Source organism: Dendrobium catenatum, unplaced genomic scaffold (assembly GCF_001605985.2).
Source record: "Dendrobium catenatum unplaced genomic scaffold, ASM160598v2 fragScaff_scaffold_716, whole genome shotgun sequence".
Lineage (NCBI taxonomy): Eukaryota > Viridiplantae > Streptophyta > Magnoliopsida > Asparagales > Orchidaceae > Dendrobium > Dendrobium catenatum.
Genome location: NW_021319178.1, coordinates 21147762 through 21170714, shown reverse-complemented (window position 1 = coordinate 21170714; position 22953 = coordinate 21147762). Strand labels below are relative to the sequence as shown.

At 33.9% G+C, this 22953-nt stretch overlaps 1 protein-coding gene across 2 annotated transcripts; it reads left to right on the top strand.

Annotated features, from left to right (window-relative positions):
• Positions 1-4006: 4006 nt before the first annotated feature.
• On the top strand, positions 4007-22787 carry LOC110105155 (cystinosin homolog). 2 transcript variants are annotated; one of them, XM_020834543.2, is made up of 8 exons: positions 4007-4200; positions 4385-4517; positions 8237-8326; positions 8427-8551; positions 8736-8778; positions 21105-21222; positions 21316-21365; positions 22214-22787. In XM_020834543.2, exons 1-8 carry the CDS (start codon positions 4148-4150, stop codon positions 22355-22357), a joined length of 756 nt encoding a protein of 251 aa, XP_020690202.1. In that variant the 5' UTR covers positions 4007-4147; the 3' UTR covers positions 22358-22787. The 2 variants fall into 2 exon arrangements, with proteins under 2 accessions (XP_020690202.1, XP_020690201.1); XM_020834542.2 differs by having other exon boundaries at positions 4009-4226.
• Positions 22788-22953: the final 166 nt, after the last annotated feature.

Below are 22953 nucleotides of genomic sequence, written 5' to 3'. Positions count from 1 at the left end.
TTGATTTGCTTCGCATATTTATGATTTCAATTTATGGGAAGGTTAGCAGTGTAATCTTGAGTTTTAGAAAAGGATACATTAGGTTCAAGATTGTTTAGTGGATGTTGCACTAAGAATAATTCAAGGAACTTAGCTTGGGTCGTTGGTTATGCCTAGTCTTGCAATATGTGACTAGGCATGTGCTTAATTGTGTTTTTTATTGTTAGTGAGACTTGGAAGGGTTAGGGGAATTTGTTAAGTTGAAATTTGGAGTTTTTGGATAGTATTTAAAAAAATTTTGAGGATGGTGGAAGGAAAAGAGCCAAACTAGGTCAAAGTGGCTTTAATTTTGGTCAGCCACTTGTAGTAGGCTTAGAGATTTTTTTTAAAGCTATTATAGGAGGATGGACAAATCTATTGAAAGAAGATAAGAATGTTGGTGAAGGAATAGGATGAGTTAAGAGAAATATACATAAGAAATAAGGGGATACCTAGGTCATAGACAAAGAATAGCCCAAATATATAGGCCGCCAAGCATACAACCTAAAGAGATTTGATCACCAAGCACAAATGCCTATATACTTTAATCTCCATATTTTTATGAAATTTAAAAGCTGAATTTCATTAATCAAAATAAACATTTAAAGTATGTATTAGGTCATAAGAAAAGAAACTAAAAAAATTAGGGAAATATCAAAGCAAATAGGGAAAGGGAGTAAAGCCTATCTAATTTTGACTCCAATCATGAAGCAAACATCCACATACCTTCAAATTAAGGATAAGATACATAAAATCAAGAGAAATTAATAAAATAAATGCCTCTTAATATTGAGAAAAATATTAAAAATTTTAAATTCATACATTAATATTTAATATTTAAATTTTAAGTATAAAACTTACCAAATTTATATTTCCTAAAAAATTCATGTTATATGAATCTCTCTTTATCTTGATCATGACATTTTTGTGGGACCAACTTGACTATTGATCTTATATGGACTTTTGATCTTTCTTTGATAATGGAGCCATAATGATTTTCTACTTGATGTTTTGCAGCAACTTTTATGGTCAAATTAGACCTCTTCCATATAATTAAAATTGAAGTACTTCTCATCGAGTCCTAGTGCCAATTTCTCCAAATCCTCCTTTGTGACTCATGTTTACTTAATAGGTGGCTTATTCTTCTATATGTTTAACTGCTTATAATCTTCAACTTATCTTGTAGATACTTTTTATGTAATAATGAAGTCCACTTCAAAGAGATTTGATGATGATGTTAACAATAAATGGTTAAAATTTATCTCTTGATAAAAGGTTAGTTGTATCACTTGGATGTTGGTTAACTCTTTTAGATGAAATAATATCCTCAATATTGAAAATTAGGCTAATTAATATGTCAAATAGTAAATTAAAATGATATGCATTAGGTATATGTTTACTAATAATGTTGAATGGGCCACAAGCTTTAGCTTGAAATTGCTTGTATTTTGATGCTGGATATCCCTTGGGATGAATAAAAGACAACACATAATCACCTTCCTCATATTCTTTAAAAGAGTGATTTTAATTTAGTCTTTCAACATACTTTGCGTTATTTTTAGCTATTTATTTTTTTCAATATGAATGACATAAAAATCTTTTATGCATGTAAAGTAGAATTAGGAAATGCCTGAAGTTGGATGGCAGCCACATTAATTGGTCTCATTAAATTTTATACATAGGTTATCTTGAAAGGAGATTTGTTGATTATGATGGAGATGGTACTATTTTATGTAAACTCAAAAGTGCTCAAGTAAGGATCCTAATCTTCTAATTTCTTTCCAACCAAGCAGCTTAAGAAATTTCTAAAGATTCTATTAGTAACATTTATCTGGGCATTGGTTTGTGGGTGATAGGTAACTAAAAGGTAGATGAAATTGAGGTTCTTCTTATAATAGAGAGGATTTGAGAGCTGAGACCAAACACAAAGTCTATAACATACTATATGTTTTTTCTCAAGACTGTAATTAATCATGTAAGTTCTTTGCGACAATGTCGCTAGAATCTAACATAAATGGGGATGCCATAACATTTATGTGAATCTTCATAAACTTAGGCTCAATTTCCTTTATATGAAGAAAATAAAGTGAAGGCATGCTAGCATAATCTCACCTATAATGCCAAAATTAAAATCAAATAAGAGATGGTTCTATATCAAATTTGAGATTAGATTTAGTAAAAGTTAAGATTATTCATTTAATAGGTTTAAACAAAGGTCAAGATGTGATCAATAAGATGTGAATGATAAAAATAGGATAAAAATAAAAAAAAACTATGATTTGACAATATTTGAGATTGAATAGAGTAAAATTTGAGATTATTTAATTAATTGGATTAATTATTGTACTAAAACTTTTATGTGAATTTAAAGATGGCATAGTTTTTTTATATTCTAAATTACTAACAATATTGATGCATATAATTTAGATTAAAGATTCAAAAGTTAATTTAATCATATTTAACCGAGTTTTATCATAATTGAATAAATTGGCCATACCAAAATTATAGGCCAACCCGTTAGGAGGCAGTAAGTTGAAAGTATTTTTAACGTGTGTAATTATTATCCTTTTGAACTCGTCATCATAGGAGAATTCTCCAAATTATATCCTATTGATCAAAGTAAATTCAATAATTCCATAATGTTGTGCTCTTACCTAGGGGTTTCAAAACTTGACCCGACCCAAACTCGGTATGAAACATTCTGGGTTCGAGTCAACCCGTTTTCCATACCTGTTAGGTTCACGTTCGAGGTTCTGACCCATTTCTAAAGCCGTGTCGTGTTTGGGTTGACCCAGAAACCTTAACTTGAAATCCTCTGCGTGCTTGATCAGTCAATCCCAGCTCTGTCGTGTCCACCAGCCTCGCTCGCATGCCCTCCACCTGCCAGCTGGCGCCTTGCCCGCAGATCCCACACATCACCAGTTGACCCGGTTAGGATCGGTGCACCGCACCATTCAGTGATTAGTCACGTCCATTTGATCTACATCTGCTAGCCTGACCGATGTATCGCACCCGCTTCTCTTGCAGTCCTTCTTCGGCTTTGCCCACACTGGCTTCGTCTATGCCCACTTTACCTGTTGGCAACAATCCGGGTTTGTGGGTTGGGTCAACGCGTAACATGCACGGGTCGGATCCAGGTTGAAAATTATGACTCATTTGCAAAATTGGATCGGGTTAGATCAACCCGTTTGGACCCGGGTCAATTCATGTTGTACCCGAACCAAGCTCGTCGACTCTTTTTGACACCCCTACTCTTACCTCAAATATTGAGCATAATATATTATCTTCTTTTCCATCATCATCTTCTTTTTTTTAATAATAATTGATGAATTAGGGCATCATAGAACTATTGTTCAGTAGTTTTGAAGAACTAATCAAAGTGTGATCTATTAGCCTTAATAATGAGGTCAAAAGCCTTAAATTTTTAAACAATTTGTTCATCATAGCCACCACTTTATATGCCTCTGTTCAGGTATGATAAAAAACATATATAAAGCAAAATAACTAAAAAGAGTTAAACCATGATTGAACCATCTTCAAACAACATAATCAAACTATGATTAAATACTGACCAAACCATGATTATGTAATATTTGAACCATCTTCGAACAATCTTCAAATGATAATCAAATTATATTTAAATAATATTTGGCCATGATTTTTTTTTTTAATAATGATTAACTAATCATCAAATGATGATTGAAAAATCTTTGAACATCTTCGATCATGATCAAAACATGATTGAATAATATTCAAACTATCTTAATTATGTTCAAGATGATTCAACATTGATTCGATTCTAGTTTAAAGATTATTGGAAGATGATCAAAGATAGATTAATTATATTTCAATCAATATTGTACGATCGACGTTGGAGTATTATTTGAATGTGGTTTGAAAATTATTCGAGAACTTTTGCAATAAAGAGATTCATACATACCAGAATGAAAAATATCCAAAATAAAATACTCTTTCGGGACTTTTCCTAGTATTCAGATAAACGCAAAATTGCCGCACCAGCTCGACCTTCTCTTCGGCGGACGACGGCGAGATGAGATTGAGCCAGTTGCGGAAGAGAGAAAAGCGAGAATGACCGCATGGCGCTCTGTTTATTTGGAAACGACCTTCCATGTACTCGGATGGATGGCGTTCTTCAGTTGGACCATCTGCTTCTATCCTCAGGTCCTCCTCAATTTCCATCGTAAAAGGTTGAAATTATACCCTCTTTTCACTGTTTTTACTTTCTAGTCCCCATTTGTTGTTTGTTCGTTGGAGCCTGAATGTTTTACTGACGTAATTTTAATGTAGTTTATGTACCTAAGAGTATAGACCTTTGTTTGACTTGGTTTTGTTGTTTTGGCTGAAGTGTGGTGGGTTTGAACTTCGATTTCGTGGTGCTAAATTTGACCAAGCATTCGTCTTATTTGATCTATAATGCGGCGCTCTTCTTCAGTCCTGAAATCCAGAGGCAGTATCATGAGAAGTATGGGTATGGGGAGGTTTGTATCTCCTCATCTTTCCTTCATACATTGTAAAATTTTTTCCCTATGCTTAATGTTCTTTGCCCCGTTATAGTCGGAAATTTTTGTGACGCTTTCCATTATATATACTCATTTAGGTGAATATTATTTAGATCCGTAAAGCTTGGATTCTATTCCATATATGAAATCATTAACAAAAGGGAAAGTTCAGCTAGATCAGCTTGAACCGGATATAAATTTGAACTTTAAGTGTTTATTTTAGTTCATATATATACATATTTATTGATTTAGAGAAAGCATATGATAAAGTTCCAATAGAAGTGCTATGGAGAGTTCTAGAAAAGAAAGGGGTTAATAATGCTTATATTCAAGTCATTAAGGATATGTATGCAGGAGTTGTTACTTGTGTCCAGACACAAGGTGGTTTGACCAAGTATTTTCCTATTTCAGTTGGATTAAATCAAGGTTCAGCCTTAAGCCCATATCTTTTTGCTTTAATCATGGATGTTCTCACTAGACATTTGTAAGAGGTTGTACCCTGGTGTATGCTTTTTGTTGATGATATTCTTCTTGTTGATAAGACTAGAGAGGAAGTTGAAGGTAAACGTGAATTATGGAGGCCAACCTTAGAGTAAAGGCTTTCATTTGAGTAGATCTAAAACTGAATATATGGAATGTAATTTTAGTAATAATAGTTCTAGTGGGGGGATTATGACTTTGGGTGATCAAGTCATTAATAAAAGTACACGTTTTAGATATTTTGGGTCTATTGTTCAGAGTGATGGTGAAATAGATGGAGATATTCAAGATGGATGGTTGAAGTGGAGGAATGCATCGGGTTGGTTGTGTGATAGAAAAGACCTGCAATGATTTGTGCAAAATGTTGGCTTTAAAAGACATGCATAATATTAAGTTAAGTGTTGCAGAGATGAGGATGCTCTGGTGGATGAGTGGCTTTAAGCCTTTACTCTTGGAGATAGTATACGAAATGAGCATATACGTGAAAAGGTTGGAGTAGCTCTAGTGGAAGAAAGATTAGAGAGAGTCGTCTTAGATGGTTTGGTCACATAAAACGACCGTCTTCCGATGACCCGGTTAGGAAAGTAGATGTATTATATTTGACTTATGTTGAGAAGGGTAGAGGTAGACCTAAAAAATCTTGGTTAGAAAATATTAGAAACGACTTTTCTTTATTAGATTTAAATGAGTATTTAACTTTTAACTGGGCACAATGGAGAAAAAAGATTCAAGTAGCCGACCCCACATAGTGGGATAAAGGCTTGTTGTTGTTGTAGTATATATATATACTATTACTACTGCTACTACTACAATATTTTAGAAGGCTATGAGCTTTTCTCCTCATACATCTTCCTTTTTTCATCTAAAATTTTGAATGATTGAAATTTAAAGTAGCTAGAGACATAAGTTTCTTAGTTTTTATTGCTTTTAATCTCAACCACTAAAAAATATGGAAAGGTGGAAGATGGGCGACAAGAATTGCATTTACATTGTGTTTGAGTATATTCACAAGACATTACAGAATAAGAATACCAGGCATCTTGGCTCTTCATAGGTTATATTTTTTTGACCCATCAGACATTATGATCTCAAAATTTATGGCCGTTAATTTTATAACTATGCTCTAATAAAGAAGGCACCGATAGAATTGAAGTGGAAGTGTCCCAAAATTAAGAACGATGTGCCATACAGAAATATATAAATGTTAAAGAGATAAAATATAGAAGATGTCAAGATTTATTGGTTTGGCTTCATAATGCTTGCATCAATAGGGGAGGAGAGGATTTGATCCTGGATCTACTAACAAAAAAAAAAAAAAAATGATAAAAAAAAAAAAAAAAAAAACAATCATTGTGTACAAAAGAAAAACACACATTAGCCCTTTCATAATGTTGAAGAACACCTATTCACAAAAAAATATCTCAACAATTTCAAAGATGTTAGTAACACACAAACCTTATTTTTGTATACACTCCTGAAGTCACCAATCCTCCGTAAACCCTAGTCGTGGAGAGGGCATCTGATACAGCACAAAAATAGCAGTTTTGTAAAATATAATGAAAAGTAGAAGGAAATGCTAAGGTTGGATGACTGACCTCGTTCAAACGACAACATTGCCAACTTTTATAAGGCTTAATTAAATAAACTTACAATACTATTATTTTGTTGTTGCAATGTATATTTTAAGACTATTTTATTGAGTTATATTGATGTAATCGTGATGTAAGAACGTCAAAAATATTAAATATCATTTGCGCTAAACATTTTGTCCAAGGTGGAAGTTAATCAATTATCACTTGCCACCTCATATTGCCCACTCATCCTAGGTCAAAGCCAACAAGCATGGCTTGCACCTTGACTGGGCTTTGAAAATTCTATAAGTATTCTGTTATATTCTTAGAAGCATTTATTAAATGGTCAACACCCCTTCAGTTTCTAAGAAAAAAGTTTAATTTTATGCAAGTCTCAATTCAAGCTTCAAATAACTTGTATCCCTCCCTCTTCTTCCTTTCTTCATCATGCAATGCCTATAAATCTGATGAACTCTGAAATGTAAAAACATCCTTTGAACAAAATAGAAATTGTTTAGAGAAGTCTTGTCTTCTTCCTTAGGTTAAGCTTGATGGCTAACCTCTTATCCTTTATTTGGTGATCTTGGATATTCCTTTTTGGTGAGATGCTTATTACTTGTTATTTTGTTTTATTTGTGTAGTTCCTTTCTATTTTTCTCATCAATAAATCTCATTTTAGTGTTACGAAGATTCTTTCTAAGTTCTCACACTTCTACACTTAGTTATGCACAAAAACTTAGCCAACCAACCTTCTCTTCATGTTACACACCAAAATCTACATATAATCATGCTAAACAACTTCAAATTCTTAGTCCTGACATCCTTAGCTTACCAGAGTGTACTCACACCCCTCATAACTACAAACTTAACTTTCCCTTCAGCTCCTCACAAAATCGACCACTCAAATAGACCCCAAATCCCTGCACCCTCACTATTGCTCTTGAATATTCATTGAAATTCACCTTCCCAAATCCTTTGAAGCCCCAAATCACTCATAATACATTCTCCTATATCCTTTATATAAAATAATATTATTTCCTTGATTTTTTTTCATCAAAAGTTCACTTTATCTACTCAATGAAAAACAAGAGAGATCTTCAAATTGTTTGCCTCAACCCCTAGATCGAACACCTCTTCTTATTGGCACCATTGCACACCATCTAAGAAAACTTGACAGGTGTGCATTCCTAGATCACACAAATCTAGAGATTTAGTTTTGTATGTAGATCTTGACACTTTCCTGAAACCGGGAATCATATGCTAAGGCTTGAAAAATGTGAGATAATTTGAGTCTGTACTTAGAATTTGGCCCAATTAACGGATATAAGATCATAATGTGATAATCAGTCTATAAGATCATTCTCATTTATGTTTGGAAAAGTATATAGTTTAATTAAGTCAAGAAAGATGCTTGTTCAAATTCTCTCTTATAGTTGTGTCCTACTGGTGTTTATTTTAGTTATGTTTGTTAAGAGGAGGAGCTATTCAAATGAATTCTTAGAACAAATGAATTGTTTTTTTTTTAAAAGCGCCTTAGGATTCAGGAACAATAAACTTGTTGAATGCTTGACTCGTTTTCCACAACTTGTAATTTCTGAAAATCAACCCAAAAATGGGGGAACAAAATTTTTCCTTTCCTTGGCACAGATGATTCCTGTAGCAGCCAATGATGTTGCTTTTTCAATACATGCTGTTTTAGCGACGTGCTTCATTTCTTCTCAAATTCTAATATATGAGGTAAGTTCTTCCTGTCTGATTCGAGTTTTACAGTTTTTCAGGATTCTTCTCAGGATGTTAGTGAAGTTGGGTTTTTTTTTTTCATGATTTGAAAGTGCAGCGTGGGAATCAAAAGGTCTCAAAGATTTGCATGTTGGTCAGTTCTGCTGCCTGGGCCATTGTTTTAGTTTGTCTGATCATATCCTGGCCCAAGCATTCGTGGTTATGGCTTATTTCAGTGGTTAAGTAAGACTTCGACCTTCCTTGAGTAAGCCTATCTTTGGACATATATATGCTTAATAGCAATGAGCCATGTTGAAAAATTCTATTTTCAATGTGAAGGAAAAATCATCTTATACAAGGAACTTTTCTGTTGAAACAATGTGATATTATGTTGCATTAATTTTGCTGGTTGACCATAAATTTTCAGCACAATTCAAGTCGCAATTACGGCAATCAAATACATGCCCCAGGTAACTCATTTCCCCAAGATTACTTGTTATTTTTGGGTTCCTGTAATCCTTTCCGTTATCAACTATGTTAAATCTTTAAGCTTGAGAGTGGTTTCAAAATGTTTATCTTATGGAATATCTTTTCATCTGGATAACTGACAAATTAGGGCTTGTATCCAACAAATGTACCTTGGCATATGCTTTTTGCTGATGATATTTTTCTTGTTGTTAAAACTAGAGAGGGAGTTGAAGGTAAACTTGAATTATAGATGTCAACTTTAGAGTCTAAAGGTTTTTGTTTTAGTAGATCTAAAACCGAATACATGGAGTATAATTTTAGTGATAGATCTAATGGGGGATTGTGAGTTTGGGCAATCCAGTCATTAATAAGAGTACATATTTTAGATATCTCGAGTTTATTGTCCCAATTAATGGTGAAATAGATGGGGATATTATTAATAGAATTCAAGTTGGATAGTTGAAGTGGAGGAATGCATCAGGCATGTTGTGTGATAGAAATGTATCCCTCAAATTTAAGGGAAAATTCTATAAGATGGTAGTGAGACTAGCAATGCTTTATGACATAGAATGTTGGCTATTAAAAGAGACATACAATTAAGTTAAGTGTTGCAGAGATGAGGATGCTCAGGTGGATGAGTGGCTTTAGAAAGAGAATGCGAAACGAGTATATACGTGAAAATGTTGGAGTAGCTCTAGTGGCAGATAAGATTAGAGAGGGTTGCCATAGATTGTTTGGTCAAATAAAATGTCAGCTGATTAGGAGAGTAGATGTATTAGATTTGATTTATGTTAAGAGAGATAGAGGTAGACCTAAAAATACTTGGTTAAATGATATTTTTTTTATTAGATTTAAATGAGAATTTAGCTATTAATAGGGCACAATGGAGAAAAATGATTCATTTAGCTGACCCCACGTAGTGAGATAAATGCTTGATGTTGTTGTTGTTGTAATATTCTTGTAGGCACAGTCAAGTTTGCTGCTATAGATGATTTTAAATTGTTGCTGTAGTCAATATAGATTTGCTATTGCATTCAACCAAATTGTTGTTGTAGATGATATTGAATTACTGTTATAAACAACTGAATTGTTGTTGTAGATGATATCAAAGTGCTGTTGCAGGCAAAGCTAAGTTGTTGTAAACAACTGGATTGCTGTTTTGGACGACTGGATTTGCGATAAAGAAATTGAAACAAACAATTTATTCCTTTATTTTTTTTCTTTTTTTTTTCTCTCACTTTTTTTTTCTCTTTTTGTTTTCCTTTTCTTTACTTTTGTTGATTTTCTCTCTCTCTCTCTCTCAATTGTTTGGTTGTAGGCTTAGAGCAGGATTTAAACAGTATTTCAGCAATATTTAACTAAAATTATATTAAACAACACAAATGACAACTTTAAACCATGCAAAATTATAATTCCTATTTCCTTTGTTTTATGTGTTGAACAACCAAAATAACAATTTAAATCTTACAAAGTCTTAATTCCCATTTCTTCATCATTATACATTGATCTTGGAGCGAGCTTAAGTCCCGGATTTAATAAACCCGTTCATTGAATGGATTTAACTTAAATTCGCAAGTCATTTGCTTTAACATGTAACTGATCCATCGATGCTTTCATCTGTGAGTTCCCGCCACGACTTACACACTCATTTCTCAATGATGATTTCATAAAATTGGGTAGGAACATGTGGAGATATGTGCGGTTGTTGGGAGGTAGAAGGGTGTGTGTGTAAGCGAAGATTGCTGATGACGGTTTGAGAGATAGAGTGTTGAGGAAGATCATGTGTGTACAGAGCATTATCGATGACAATGTCTAGTTAGATATGCATGAGTTGAGGAAGAGAAAAAATGGAGAGTAAGTCCTGCGAGTGCGAATGGGAGTTTTTGCGTTGTTCTTTTGTTGATAATTATTGAGACTTGATAGGCAGAACAAAATAGGATGTGAGAGAAGACTACAGTTGCTCGGGTGGCATGAATAAGAGGGGATGGAGATGGCATAACATTGATTTCAAAAAAAAATTATAACAAAAAATGTCTATTAACTCCTTTTGCCAATTCTAGTTGCTCATGCAAATCATTTTGCGTTGCCTTGTACGCGGCTAAATTTCTTCAATTTTTTGTGCGATGACTTGAATATGGGCATCTGTTCTAGGTAGCTTTGTCGTTCCAAATGTGCTGGCATAGCTTGCTTTGCGAAATAGCAATGTTTTGAATTACTGAGATTGTAGTCAAGACGTTTTGAACCAGATTTGTTTGACTTTGTGTTTTAGTCCGTCATTTTCATTATGTTCGATTGAATTGATTGCAAATGTTATTTATTTGATAATTTTGATGTTCCAAATGTATCGACACAATTCGTTTTACGAAATAAGAGATTTAAGTTCTTTCGATGTTGTTTGAGAGGCCATGAACTTGTTCGTGTGACACTGCATTTGTTATTGGTCATTTTTGTCGCGTTCAATTGGGTCGATTATGAAATAGGATTGGAGGTTAACAATCTAGTTGTTGCCTATACCTATTAAAATAATTATAATATTGAGTTTTAGCTAGATTATTTTGCCAAAGATCGTGGAGGGCACTTTTAATTTTGAGTAATTTGATACTATTTTTGTTATCCAAATCAATATCTTCTGAACCTCACATATTTCTTTTTCCATAGCACATAACATATAATTTTAGCTAATTGTTGACTGTGAGAAATTTTTCTGAAGATGCTCTTAGTTCCCACGCGATTTATTTTATTTGTATTTTAATATTTTCTTTCAATTAAATCCACAGTCGGATATTATACCACCCCGAAGGATAGACTAATATCATTCTATTGATTTTAAAGAAAGAAGACTAATTCATTCTTCTAATCAGGTGCAGCATAGGGAATATACAAATCATCCCAAAGGATGATAATCATATTATCCTATCGATCCGATTAGAATAATGAATTATGAATTTATTTCCATAATCAAATATAGAAGATATTTGACCTGCCTGTAAAAGCAGATCAATTATCTACCTATCCTTTGATTGTGGAAATAAACTTTAAAATATAAATCAAGCACGATCTATGTTTCACAGATCTTTCCCTTACCTAAGAAAGAAAACTAAGGTAGGGTTTAGATTATTCTGAGATCTAGACTTCATATAGGGGCAAGCCCCTATAGTTAATTACATCTCCTAAGAGAATACTCTCGATTTAAAAAGAAGATACAAATTTAACTAAATATTTTGGCAAATTTAAATTTTTATTATCAGGCTTTAGATTATAATTTCTAATATTGAATTTGAAAGAGTTGAATTTTATTAGAAGAAAGATTGTGCAAAGAGAAGAGTATACAATCTGGACTTATCACTTGCCTAGAGTGGGCTGCCAGCTAACAATCCTAATCACAACAATTCGCCAATGAATGCAAGATTTGAGATGACTCTATCCTAAGAATCAAGGAAGGATTAAAGAATTTAAATCAAAGCAATAAAATATGCTTACAAAAACTGAAAATCTACTCGTATGCTAATGGTGCATGAAACAGTTATATATATGAAAGAGCTGATTTTATTAATATAAAATTTACATGTTACATCCTAGGGTCTGCAGTAAAGTAAAGGTGGTCATGCCCCACCAACAACAAACCTGGGTTCTAAGCCTATAAGAGAGTAAAATTAAATATAACTACTTATGGTCTTCAGGCTCCAAGTCTTCTATGGAATTCCAAAAAGGAACATCCTCCTGGGGGAGGATATTACTTTTTGGAGCTCCATTTGTATATGTATGAACAGTTATTTTTAATTCTCTTACAAACTCATGACACTTTACAGACTCAATCTATATACAACAGATCTAAAAAAAATAAACTTTACATTTCTCTTTATAAGTACATCAGATTCTAAGAACATTCTACTTTGCAGAAATATAAAAGCAGGAAAGTAAAAACAGTTATGTAATTATGAATATGATGAGTGCGTTGTGAATAGTTATAAATACAGGAAAGTAAAGACAGTAAAGTAAAATACATGGTTCTCACTTATTCACTCCGCTCTCTGGTGCACTAACAGGAAAGTAAATATGCATGCTATGATTTATATAAAAGTAAGCAGACAAACATGGGTGCCCTCTAGGCAAGACACCCGCAAACAAAACCACAGCAAACCACCGGCCTAGCCTAGGCTAAAGTTGGTTGTCCTAGCAAGCATCTAAGTGTGTGAAAAAGCTTGTGTGGCTTGGATAGGTCCTATAGAAATTTATGTTTGAATTGCATGTATTATTAAAGTTTATTTATTAAAGGCCAAATGAGAATTTAATTGAAGTTTAAGTGATATATATTTGAATTTTTAAATTATTCCACTTTTAGATGTTAAAATTATTTGATTTAGTTTTAAAAAACTTATAGATTGATAACCCACTAAGTGCAGGAAGTTATCAATTTATAAGGCATAGGACTTTCAAAATGAACACTCATCTTATAAAGAAGACAAGTATACATTTGAGAATCCTCAAAATTTTATTAAAGAGAGAGAAAAGGGTCCTTGCAAATGCAATGTGACATACCTTCTCTAAGGAGTCGTATATGTCACATAAGGTCGGTATATTATTATATTTGTTTGAAGATCCCTTAATTTAAATGTGTTACTGCTTTCCTAAAAGGAGTCATGCACAACACATAAGGGATCTTTTTGTTATTTAAATGTATTAAAGGCCATTTAAATCAAAATGTCTAAAACCCTCCAGGAAGGAATCAAGCTTTAGACATAAAGGCCTTAATCCATTTAATCTAAATTAATAATTAAATTTGATTGATTAAAATAAATCTTAATCAATCAAATTATCAAATTAATTTAGTTTAAATGAATTAAAATTTAATTTAAACTTTAATGAATTTTATTGTAATATTTAGAATTTTTTAATTATTTGTTGAATTTTAATGAATTTAATTAAGAATGGATGATTTATTAATGAATTTTATTAAATTTTTTTAAATAGAGGTTAATTAAGGATATTTTAGGAATTAATTAAAATTTAATGAGATTTAAAATTTTAATCTGAATATTGAATGATTATAGACTTAATTTAGGATTAGTTCAAATTAATCTTGAATTTTAAGGAATTTTATTTGAATTATTATTATTTATTTAATAAATGTTTAATTAAAGGTGATTAAGGGTTAATTAAAGATTTAATGAAATATAAGCTTGATTTTAATTTTTAATGATTGTAAGTTTGATTTATAGTTGATTGAAGGTCATATAGATTGATTTTAGATTTTTTAGGAATTTTATTTGACTTGTTAGATTTATTTGGGTTTATAGAAAATTAAGACCCTTAAAGAAGGGTCATCTAAATCTAATAGTTGTTTGAAGATTCATTAATGTCCAATCAAGGTGAATTTGATCAAAAGGTATATGACACTAGTTTTCTATGTTTATATTTCATCCCAAAAGGGGGATGTGTGAAGTTCATCCTAAATTGACTAGGTTAGCTAAGACACACCTTAATTATTGTCCTTAATGTCACTAGTTTGTAGGATTGAAATCAATATTCTTCTAACCCTTTGGACACTAATTACAATTACACCAAAGCATAATAATCATGAGCAATGAAAAAAATGTGTTCTAACTTTCTATGGAATGATTTTATAGTAAATCATTATAGTTATAGGTCACTTAATGACCTATAAACTTAAACAATTTACTATAGTGGACAGATGTATCAAATTGAATTGAAATGATTTTGGGATATATATATATATATATATAAGTATCTCTAAATCAAAATCAATCTAATTTGATAAAATGATCATGTATAGCTTTATAATTATTAACCTAGATTAACATGGTATTGGAAGTAAACTTTGATTAAATTATACATGATCAAAATCTGAACATATTTTCAGTGAAAGAAGACTCTACACTTATTCCATAGAACCCTAAAATGCTTGCATTGGATTTAATTTGGATTATTTATGAATTTCCAAAAATCTAAATCAAAATTTGACCCAGGTTTTTGTAAATTCATAAATTAAGTGATATTGCATCAAATGGACTTTGAAAAATTATGGAACATCAATCTCAGACCCTGGAACCCCTCTGCCAAGTTCCAGCCTAAAATAATGTATATATTTTTATTTAAAAATAAAATAAGGTTTTATGTATTATTGAAATTACTAAGAAAAGATTGTTTAAAATAATTTTTAATTATTTTTAAAATATAGTATTTAAAAATGTGAACAAAACAAGCTCAAGAACTCCAAAATTGGATCAGAAATGAAATTCCTATGCATTTTTGAAGTTCTGGGAATTTTTTAAGTTTATTTTTAGGGTTTTAATTATCCAGTCAGCCGGCGGCGCTGACCAGACACGCGTCGGCAGCGGGTGCGACCGCATGGACGGTGGCGGTCAAATGGGACCCGCCACTTAACTAGCGCGGTAAGATTTTGAGCCGTCGGATCCGTCACAGTGCTGATTTGACGGCTGAGATCAAGCCTGTGGTATCAAGTTTGATCCAGAATGATCGAACGGTCATCTGAGATCCTGCGGTTTGGATCAACAGTGTAGATCTGGCCGGACGGGGATCTGGCTGACCGCAATTTCAAGAAATTGAAATGTGTTATAGATCAGGCTTAATCACAGCTGTTGATCTATAATGAATGGATCTAACGGCTACGAACTCGTCTTCTTCGTTCGACCTCCCGCAAACCCTAGATCTATTTTTTGTTTCGTTTTAGCAAAATACCCAACCAAATGTTTTAAGATTTTAAACAGAGCTTTAACAGAGTTCAAGAAGTAGTGGGGAGTTATTTTTAAGCCATTTGATGCAATATTTAGAGTGTTATTTAGAAACCTAGATAAATACCTAGGGTTTAGGATTTACCTAGATATAATCGATGGATTTGAATGAATTAGACACAGTTGAATTTGTAGATTGTCCACGTATTGATTCCTTGAAGACCTTAATCTTGGAGGAGGATTCCATAGTGAGTTGGAGAAGCTTGCACGGATGTTGTCTCGGCCTACCTTCGATCTCACTGCCGGCGATCTCTAATCAGCAGGGAAACACCAAGGGAAAACGGAAGTAGCTCAGAGGAGTCGAAACGAAAAGTCTAGGGCTCTGGAGGATGACTGGAACGAGAGATATGGCCGAATGAGTGAATCCCGCCTCTCTACCTTATTCCAGCTGCTGGAGCCAAAACAAACGGCTTGGATCGATCAGATGGATGCTCTGGATGCGAGACATCTGGCCTAGGTTGTTAGAGAACAGAGGGAAGGACTGTACGGGGCAGGATGAGCTGGCCGCTCCCTCATTTATCTTTACGTGGGAAGGACTATCTGAGTTGGCTTGGGTCAGGTTGGCTGCTGGGTTAGGTCGGGCTAGCTCCAGAGAAGGTTCTGGAGATAATTCCACGGGTTGGACGGGCCTGGGTTTAGCCAAGAAGATTGGGATGAAGGGTTTGACCTGGTAGGGTTCATTTAAGCTCCCATTGACTGTTTGACTGGTCAACAGGGGTCAAGGGTTGCTGATGTGGAGTCTAAATCATGCCTAGAGCAGATCTAGACTGTTAGATAGACTTGGTTTTAAGAGAGTAAGTTAGATGGGGGAGTTTGACCATATAAATGGTCCTTTAAGCCTTGAGTTGACTGGTTTGACCAGTCAACTCAGTCAATGGTTGATGAGGTGGAGTTCAAACAGATGTTGGAGAATAGTGGTGTTTGCAAAGGGGTTTGATACACAGGTTCATTACATGAATGAATGGGACCTTGTATAGTGAAGTTTGACCATGTATTTTGACTTGACTAAGTCAAAGTCATTGGGATGGATTTGGGAAATGTTTGAGAATATTTGAATCATGCTTTGAAGTTTGTTTTAATATGTTTAGGTAGTTGATTATGGTTATACACAAAGATTGGGTTTAAATGGTTCCAGTTGACCAAGCTTGGGTCCATTCGATCTAGTCAACTGGTGATGAGATCAAGATGATTGGTCAAGTCTTAATCACTAGGAGAAGTACTTGAGGAAGTTTAGTGGAGTTTAGAAGTGATTTAGAATTGAATTAAAGGATAATTGAAGTTTTGATGATCATTGAGCTAGCCTGAGCTAGCTCAATTAATCATGTTGATCAATCACTAATTAAAGAGGTCAATGATGTGGGATTTGATATATAAAGCTGCTGATGAAATGGTTTGAATTTGATTGAGGTCCAAGGGTTAATGCACTACAAAGTAGTGTACTGGGTTCCTGGCTATAGTGGAAGAATGTAGGTGATTGATTGAAGAATGGAGATACACTTGAGAGCTAGAGTTTATAGGATCATTGATGGGTTGAGGCTTATTGACCAGGAATTGAATGGTTGAAGTATTTGAATTTGATTGTAGGTCAAATGATTAATTGTAGTTTTAAATGTATGCAGGTTGATTGGACTTTGATTGAATGTTGATTGTATGCAGGCTATAAGATTGAGTGAAATTCTGATTGAGTATGAAATTGATTGATTGAGATTTAACTTATATTTGATTAAAAGTGTGATAGAAGGTTAGATCGAGTGTTGTAGTCTGGATTAAGCTAGATATTGATTGAAGATCATGATTGTTTTTTTGAAGTTTGAATAGGTTTGACATCTAAATGGATTTGAGATATAGATTGAATTGAATCAGGATTGATCTAAAGCCTAGATTGATATATGATCTAGATAGGTCTAAGGTTTAGATAAATCCTAAGGTCTGGATAGATCTAGGGTCAAGATAGATCCTAGGATCTAGATTGGTCTGGAGGGTAGATTAATCTGGGGTCAGGATCAAGGTTTGAATTGGAATTTGAATCAAGTAGAGTCTAAAGTCTGGGTTTGATTAAAATTTGAATTTATTGAGGTATGAGTCGATTTTGAATTTGAATTGATCAAAGGTTTAGATTGATTTAGATCTAGATTGATTTTAAAATCCTAGTGACCTCATTCAAAAACGAGGTCAGCAAATGCAAGCCCAACAGGTGTGATGAACTCAAAGAGTAAATCATACGTGTTGGCATTGACCGAAGCAGATCAATGAAAGTGAAAAGCTGGGGAATTGATTGAGAGATCAATTTTCATCAAGTGAAAATTGGACCTAACTGAGAGATCGATTCTCAGAGAGGTGAAATTTAAACCTCAGGCGGGAGATCGATTCCCAAATAAAGGTGAGTGTTCAGATGGGAGATTGATTCCCAAATGAATATATTTAGAACCTGACCGATAAATCGATTATCGGAAAGGTGAAATTTAAACTTTGACTGGAAGATCGATTTCCAGACGAAACTCCACTGGTGATCAGTTTGCTGACTGTGTTGTTTGTTGTAAGCCTTGATCTTTTTATCTTTATATAACTCGAGGTTCGATTGAGCCTGCGGTTGCTTCCCTTTCGAAATTTCGAGCTCTTCTAACTGGAATTTAAAATTCTATTCTGAGATAAGATTGTAGTTTACTTCGACTCGGAGTGAAAGTAGCTGTACTTCCAAAAGGATAACAGCCTCTGCACCAACGACTAAAGCAAATATCATAGATTAAGTTGGAGTTCTATATGTGGTTATGTATACCCATAAAGCATCAACCAACTTCTCGTGCTATTAATACTTACTGTCGTTTAAAGTCTTCTTAAACTCTGTACCAGGATTTATTGAAGGCCTCTATCATTCCATTTGCCCGAGAGTAATAGATGGTCGAGTATCTCCAATTGATATTGTGATATATATAGTGAGGTCATATATTTTAGATCTTCTGAATGAAGGACCATTATTTGGGATAATCCAAAAAGGACCACCAAATCAGTACACAATATTGTCTTTGAAAGGTGTTAGGACTTGATGAGCTTCAACTTTTCTCAAAGGAAGTATTCATCCTTAGGTTAGATTAGTGTATAGCACACAATCCAACATATAGTTCTTCTACAGTCTTCTGTGCTTTTACTTTATTCAGATACATCAACCACATCTGATCGAATGATCTTCTATATAGAAGGAAATTAATCGGAGTATAAGATAATAAACATCTTTTGATCTAATCTGGATTTGATTTCTCCTGAGGGATCTTGTTTTCTCGCAAGTATTTGATGAAGGGTTTTCTCCAATCCACCTCTTTATAGTAAACTGCTGAAACAATTTTCACCTCAGATGGGGGTTTTCTGTATAACGTTGCATTTGAAATTTATTCTAGCAGATGTATGATATATTATTGTTAAGGAATCATGATATCTTTCGATACTTTGTAAATTGTAGCTACCTGATTAATCAGAAGCCACGAATCTCCAAAGATTTTGTTATATATTTGATATAATTTAGAATTATCAAATCTAAACCGGTTAAACCAACATAGTTGACAAGGTTCATCCACAAAATGATAATATTTTTAAATGAAAATGACCCAAAGTCACCCCGATAATGGCCATGTTGAATGAAAATCTCAACCGAAGAGGTCCATTCCAAATACTTCAAGTGCTCATCGAAATTCAAAACTCTACAAAGTCCAAAATTTAAAATAATCTAAAAAATTAAAAAATATTTAAAATTGAAATCGAACTATCAAATACTTAAAATAAAATCCATCCACCATTCTCAATAGTTTGCCGAGGTGGACAAATTAAATTCTACTTTAGCTCACAAAGAGCTAATGCTAGTCGAAAATATCATTATGATCCATTCTCAAACAATCTCCTGCCAGTAAGGACGTGGTACGTGTCCTCTAACCGGCAGTTTTGTTGTCAAATGATACCGCAGGATAAACAGTTATGAGCCGGGGCCCTCTGAATTGAGTGTTTTTGCTATCAAATGGCACCACGAAATACCGGTTATGACCAGAGTCAATATGCTCTTTAGTGGCATCAAATCCTTGAGATATGAATCAATAGTATATAATTGATAGGGCACAAAGCCCTGTGTTAGCTAAGGTGGATTCAAATTTGTCCCCTTAGACAAATACTCACCCCAGGTCTACAAGGTTTCCTTGGACGAAGCAACCCATGGCTGCCGACAAGGATCCTTCTGTCAGGTTGGGTTGACTACCTCCTCTGAATAAGTAGACCAGGGACCACGATGGCCCGGGACGACGGAATCATGGGATCTTGATCGGGTCTATCATCCATCCCCCCACCATCCGCTTTAAGTGCAAGATGGTGAAATTTCTATTTTAAATATTAACCTTTTTTTTTAAATTCTCAAATCCAAACCCGATTTCCAAATTCCAATACTCTTGCTGCTGCTATATGCCAGATAGCATGTATTTCTACGTACCTGATTGATGACTAGCCTTAATCGAAAGTTCTCTCTCATGATTGGGAGGGGTAATTAACTATAGGGCCTTGCGCCTATAGGAAACTAGAACTCATATCATAAAGTCCTCGCAAAATGAGGACGAAATCTCTGGGTAGTGTCTTATCTACAATCTCATCTGCCTTACAAAATTTACCCCGGAACTTAATTCCGTTAAACTCTCTCGCCGGAAAAAAAAAAAGCAAACAATGGGCGGAGGCCGGGTCTGAATTTCGGAGCCCACACTAATTCTATTTGCCATGGACCATGGTGTTAATGAGCCAATATATAATTTTTTTTTTACAGATCAATATGTCATAAATTTTGGATCCTCTTTTTCCTGAGAAAGAGTTGCACTAATGAGATAATCATCCTTGATTTTCCACTGTGAACATCATAAATAATTGAGCCGATGGGAGGTAATTTTGCCAGTTCAATTTGTGCCCTATGACTGATAGATTTAAGAAGGAATTTTGATGATTATCATGTGGCCATGATTGATTGGTTCATAGCTGAAGGTGGTGTTGGAGGAGAAGCTTTTTTTTCAGAAGCCATTTTATTTTTAATAATTTTTATGGTTAATAGAGAAGAATCAAATTATATTTTAAATGGCGAGTGTAGGTCTTCAGGGAGTTTTGCAGGATCAAAGATGAAGGTCTTGACTTCCTGCGTTTTCCCAAGTTCTGGATGTGAGTTCGAAGGAGAGGACTCTACGTCTTGCGAGATCGAAATGTTATCGGAACGTTCAATAATTGTAATTTAGATGGTTTCTAAAATTGACGTTTATCCCGTCCTTCAGGCGAGTGTTGAACCATAAACATATTGAATCTGGTTGTAATATGTCCAAAGGTAATTAATTTAACATCATCCGAATGTATATTAAAATTGTCATTTTCTTGAATGTTTGGCGCATATGCCAAAATTTCTTATTGCGCACAAAGTTTGTACCATTACTGTTAAAAATAGATGCAAAACAGTTGCTGCAAAAGCAATTTTTCCTTTGTTTATTTCCTGTATTCCCCTAGTTTATTTTAGCCTGGTTTTTTTTAATTGTTATTAAATCTTTTTGCAGGCTTTCATGAATTTTAGCAGCAAGAGCACAATTGGCTGGAGCATTGGGTTTGTATTACTTGACCTATCTGGAGGCCTACTAAACTTCGCTCAAATGTCCATGCAGTCTATAGACCAAGGTTTCTGAGTGATTTCAGAGCTGCAAAGTGGTAGATACAAATTGATATTTTCTTACTTGGCTTCCATTTTGATGAACTTATATCATCATGTAGGTACAATGATAAACTTCTATGGCAATCTGGGGAAGACATTGCTTTCTCTGGTATCTTTTCTTTATTAATTTTATTTTCCTTTCAAATGCAACTAAAGGTGGTGGCATCCTTTAATGTAGTATTCACAGTTTTGTACAGATAATTTTTCCCTTATCAAATTGCCTAAAAGAAAAGCTTTTGAGAACTTATTGATAGTTTGGCATGTTTTTTTTCTAGCCTAGGAAAAGCATATGAGTGGTTTATGGTGCTGAATGTTGGCCATTAAAAAAGAAGCATAATACTAAGTAAGTGTTGTAGAGATGAGGATGCTTAGGTGGATGAGTGGATTTACTCTTAGAAATAGGATACGAAATGAGCTTATACGTGAAAAGGTTGAAGTAGCTCCAGTGGAAGATAAGATTAGAGAGAGTCGTCTTAGATGGTTTGTTCACATAAAACGGCAGCCTTCAGATGACCCGGTTAGAAAAGTAGAGGTATTAGATTTGACTTATGTTAAGAAAGATAGAGGTAGACCAAAAAAAATTGATTAGAAAATCTTTTTTTATTAGATTTAAATGAGAATTTGATTTTTAACGGGACACAATGGAGCAAATGATTCATGTAGCCGACCCCACGTAGTGGGACAAAGGCTTGATGTTTTGTTGTTGTTGTTGAGTTGTCCAGAAGTCTTTCAATCTATTTTCTTATGTTTTAAGCGATCAAGCAATAGTAAATTTGTTCAAATATGGCTTCTTTCTTGGACGCCTTACTCTCTACAAAACCATTCTACATGTAATATACACAATATTTAAAATTTGGCTTACTGGGCATATCCATTAGCAAGATTTTCTTGCAGTACAAAGCATGTTGCATTTTCTCGGATACTCTGATTTTTGAAATTTCTTCTAATCATTTGCAGGTAGTCGTATTTTTTGATCTTCTCTTCATAATTCAGCATTATCTGCTCTATCCTACGGCGAAGAACGAAACCAATCAAATACTCATCGAAGAGGCTGTCGCCCCCCTCATCGACTCACCTGAGAAATCCCAGGAGAATGCTTGATAAGAATGTTCTTTCAACTTCTCCATCAGAGATGGGCTGTAAATAGGTTAAGAAATTTACTAGCATATAATAGGCAGTTTCATAGTAGTCTCAAGTTATCATCAAAGGACTTCATAGCATATTAGTGTTCAAATGTCAATATAGACTTCGTTTGGGATGGTTTTTTTATTGCTTTTTAAAGCAGTTTTTTTAGCTTTAAAAAACAATAATAAAACCGTTCCAAACGAAGCCATAATTAGTGTCGACATGACCATAGATCTAATATGATATTTTATTGACGGTTATGGTGGTGGATAAAATATTTTGGGTATAAGGCTGGAAGTGTGTGAAAAAAAATTAGCTTCCAGGTTGTTGGTTTGTAAGAAATCTTGAATTGCGATGAATGTAAATTGACAAACTGAAGTAGTTCTAATTGGTTTCAGCGAGTCAATATGTGCTAGTGAACATCTGGATTGGAGCTCAAATGAGCTTGAATCACTACGAAACGGTTCTAGATCATCCTTTAACTTGGGTCACCTCACAGAGTTTAAATCAGACCGTTGTTTGTAAATAGCTAAACTATTTTTTATGTTTTTTGTTGCCATGGAGCTTTACAT